The following is a 2,500-nucleotide window of genomic DNA, read 5'->3' as shown; positions in this document are numbered from 1 at the left end:
CCTTCAACCTGCTCAGCACCCTGCTGACGCACGTGCCGTTCGGCTCGGTGGCCGCCGTGCCCTGCCCCGATGCTGCCGGGGGCGACCAGTCCGTCCTGTGCATGCACCAGGAGGACGGGGGTGTGGGCTGGTCCAAGAGCGCCCCCCTGTGCTCGGACGCAGCGCAGGACTGGTGCGAGCAGAACAACGGCGGCTGTGAGCACTACTGCCTGAGTGCGGAAGGCCGCTTCTACTGCGAGTGCTCGGAGGGCTACCTGCTGGCGGACGACGGGCAGAGCTGCGTTCCCGCCGACGCCTGCCAGGGGGCGCCCTGCGAGTTCGAATGCCAGCCCGCGCCCGGCAGGTACCGCTGCGCCTGCCCCGAGGGCTACCTGCTGGCGCCGGACGGGCGCGACTGCCTGGACGTGGACGAGTGTCTGCAGACGCCCTGCCCGCAGGAGTGCGTGAACACACCTGGCAGCTTCCTGTGCCGCTGCGGGGCGGGGTTCCAGCCCGGCGAGGGCGGGGCCTGCGAGGACGTGGATGAATGCGCGGACGACCCCTGCGAGCACGCCTGTGAGAACACGCCCGGCTCCTACACCTGCCACTGCCACCTGGGCTTCAGCCCCGCCCCCGACGACCCCACCCACTGCCAGGACACCGACGAGTGCCAGATTCCCGGCACCTGCGAGCAGATGTGTGTCAACCACGTGGGCGGGTTCGAGTGCCACTGCGAGGAGGGCCACGAGCTGCAGCCCGACCACTACTCCTGCAGGCCTGTCCCGGACGGCCTCGCCCCCGCCCACGCTGACCCCTCCTACTCAGAGGTCACCAGCTTCCTGGGGCTGCCCTGGGATCAGCAGGGCCCCGGGTTCCCCTGGCTGGACCAGCTTCCTGATTGGGTGACAGGCGCCACGCCCCTGGACTGGCTGACGGACCCACCCAGCCTGAAGTGGCTGCCCACAGACCTGAGGTGGTTCACAGATGCCCCCCAGGAGGATTCGCCCCCCACCCCTCCCCCTGACAGGCTGACAGACCACGATAGCTCTGACTGGGCTGTTCCTGATTGGATATGGCCTGCCCAGCCTGCCATTACCCCTGAGCCTGATTGGCTGGAGGATGAAAGCACTCCAACCCCTGAGCCTGATTGGCTGGAGGATGAAAGCACTCCAACCCCTGAGCCTGATTGGCTGGAGGATGAAAGCACTCCAACCCCTGCACCTGATTGGCAAGAGGATGAAAGCACTCCAACCCCTGCACCTGATTGGCAAGAGGACGAAAGCACTCCAACCCCTGCACCTGATTGGCTGGAAGACAAAACTACTCCGACTCCCACACCTGATTGGCTGGAGGATGACAGCACTCCAACGTCTGCACCTGACTGGCTGGAGGACGAAACCACTCCAATTCCCACACCTGAATGGTTTGAGGATGAAAGCACTGCACCCCTGACGTCTGATTGGTCTGAGATTGAAAACAAGCCGAGCCCCTCTTCCTCCACACCAGAAGGGGGCGCCTGGCAGTGGCTGTGGCCCAGCCCCACTCCTGCTCCCCCAGAAGAGAGCGTGGGTCGAGGGGGCACCGTGCCTCACGGCCTGGCCCCAGACAGGGCGTCAGAGTATGAATTTGGAGTGAGGGACAGTGACCCCGCTTCACACAGCGACTCTCCACCGTCCCCAGACTCCAGGCTGCCGGCGGCCGACGCCTCGACCCCCGAGTGGTACAGCCCGCCCCCCCTGCCCCTGACGCCGGTGTCAGAGCAGGGGGGGCGGCAGAGGCAGGACCGCAGCTGGCTGGTGGTGGCGCTGCTGGTGCCTCTGTGTGTGTTCGTGGTGGTGATGGTGGCGCTGGGCATCGTTTACTGCACCCGCTGTGCTGTCCGGCCCCGCAGCAAGAGCATCACCGAGTGCTACCGCTGGGTGACCGGTGGCAAGGCCAGCCCAACCCCCCCGGCCCCCGCTGCCAACGCCACCCCCAAATCTCGCGTCTGAACTGGGAGCAAGACACGCACAGAAACTGCAGCACAGAGAGGGACTCACAGACCGGCGGGGGGGGGGCGTGAGACGGACAGCCAGGTCTCTGACTCTCTCCCCGAAACGTTCAGTGACTGAATGCAGAAGAGACCCCCCCCTCCACAAACCGCTGATTCTCTCTGTTACTGCCGTCAGCGGAGGAAGTGTGTGGTGACGCTGAGTTGGATCGCCCTCTCTAACGTCCTGACAGCATGCTCGGTGAAGTATACTGGTTTTGTTGCGGAGGGAAAGGCTATAATGCTCAAAGCAAAGACAACACAGCACATTTCACTGGTGCTATCTTCCCTTCTGGAGGAGACGAGCTATTTCAGAAAACTGCTTTTCTTGTAGTTGTAAGAAACCAGGGTGCTACACTCAGTGATTTTGAGTTTTCTCACTTGTTGACCTTCAGCTTTTGTATGCGCGCAGCCTGTACGGTTTTGCAGGGCGCTGCTATCAGCTGCTCCTGTTGAACCTCATCACTGACACAGCATACAGGGCTGTGAAAC

The 2,500-nt window shown here is 63.6% G+C and overlaps 1 protein-coding gene across 1 annotated transcript in view; it reads left to right on the top strand.

The window, feature by feature from the left end:
• The window catches only part of LOC118774035 (endosialin-like), a 3,895-nt gene that overhangs the window by 745 nt on the left and 650 nt on the right, over positions 1-2,500 (top strand). Inside the window, exon 1 of the mRNA XM_036523137.1 lies at positions 1-2,500. This exon is cut by the window's left edge and continues 745 nt beyond it; it is cut by the window's right edge and continues 650 nt beyond it. Coding sequence (XP_036379030.1) covers positions 1-1,970 — 1,970 coding nt within the window. The 3' untranslated portion in view covers positions 1,971-2,500.

This window comes from Megalops cyprinoides, chromosome 3, assembly GCF_013368585.1.
Source record: "Megalops cyprinoides isolate fMegCyp1 chromosome 3, fMegCyp1.pri, whole genome shotgun sequence".
NCBI lineage: Eukaryota > Metazoa > Chordata > Actinopteri > Elopiformes > Megalopidae > Megalops > Megalops cyprinoides.
This window is presented reverse-complemented; position numbering and strand designations above follow the sequence as displayed.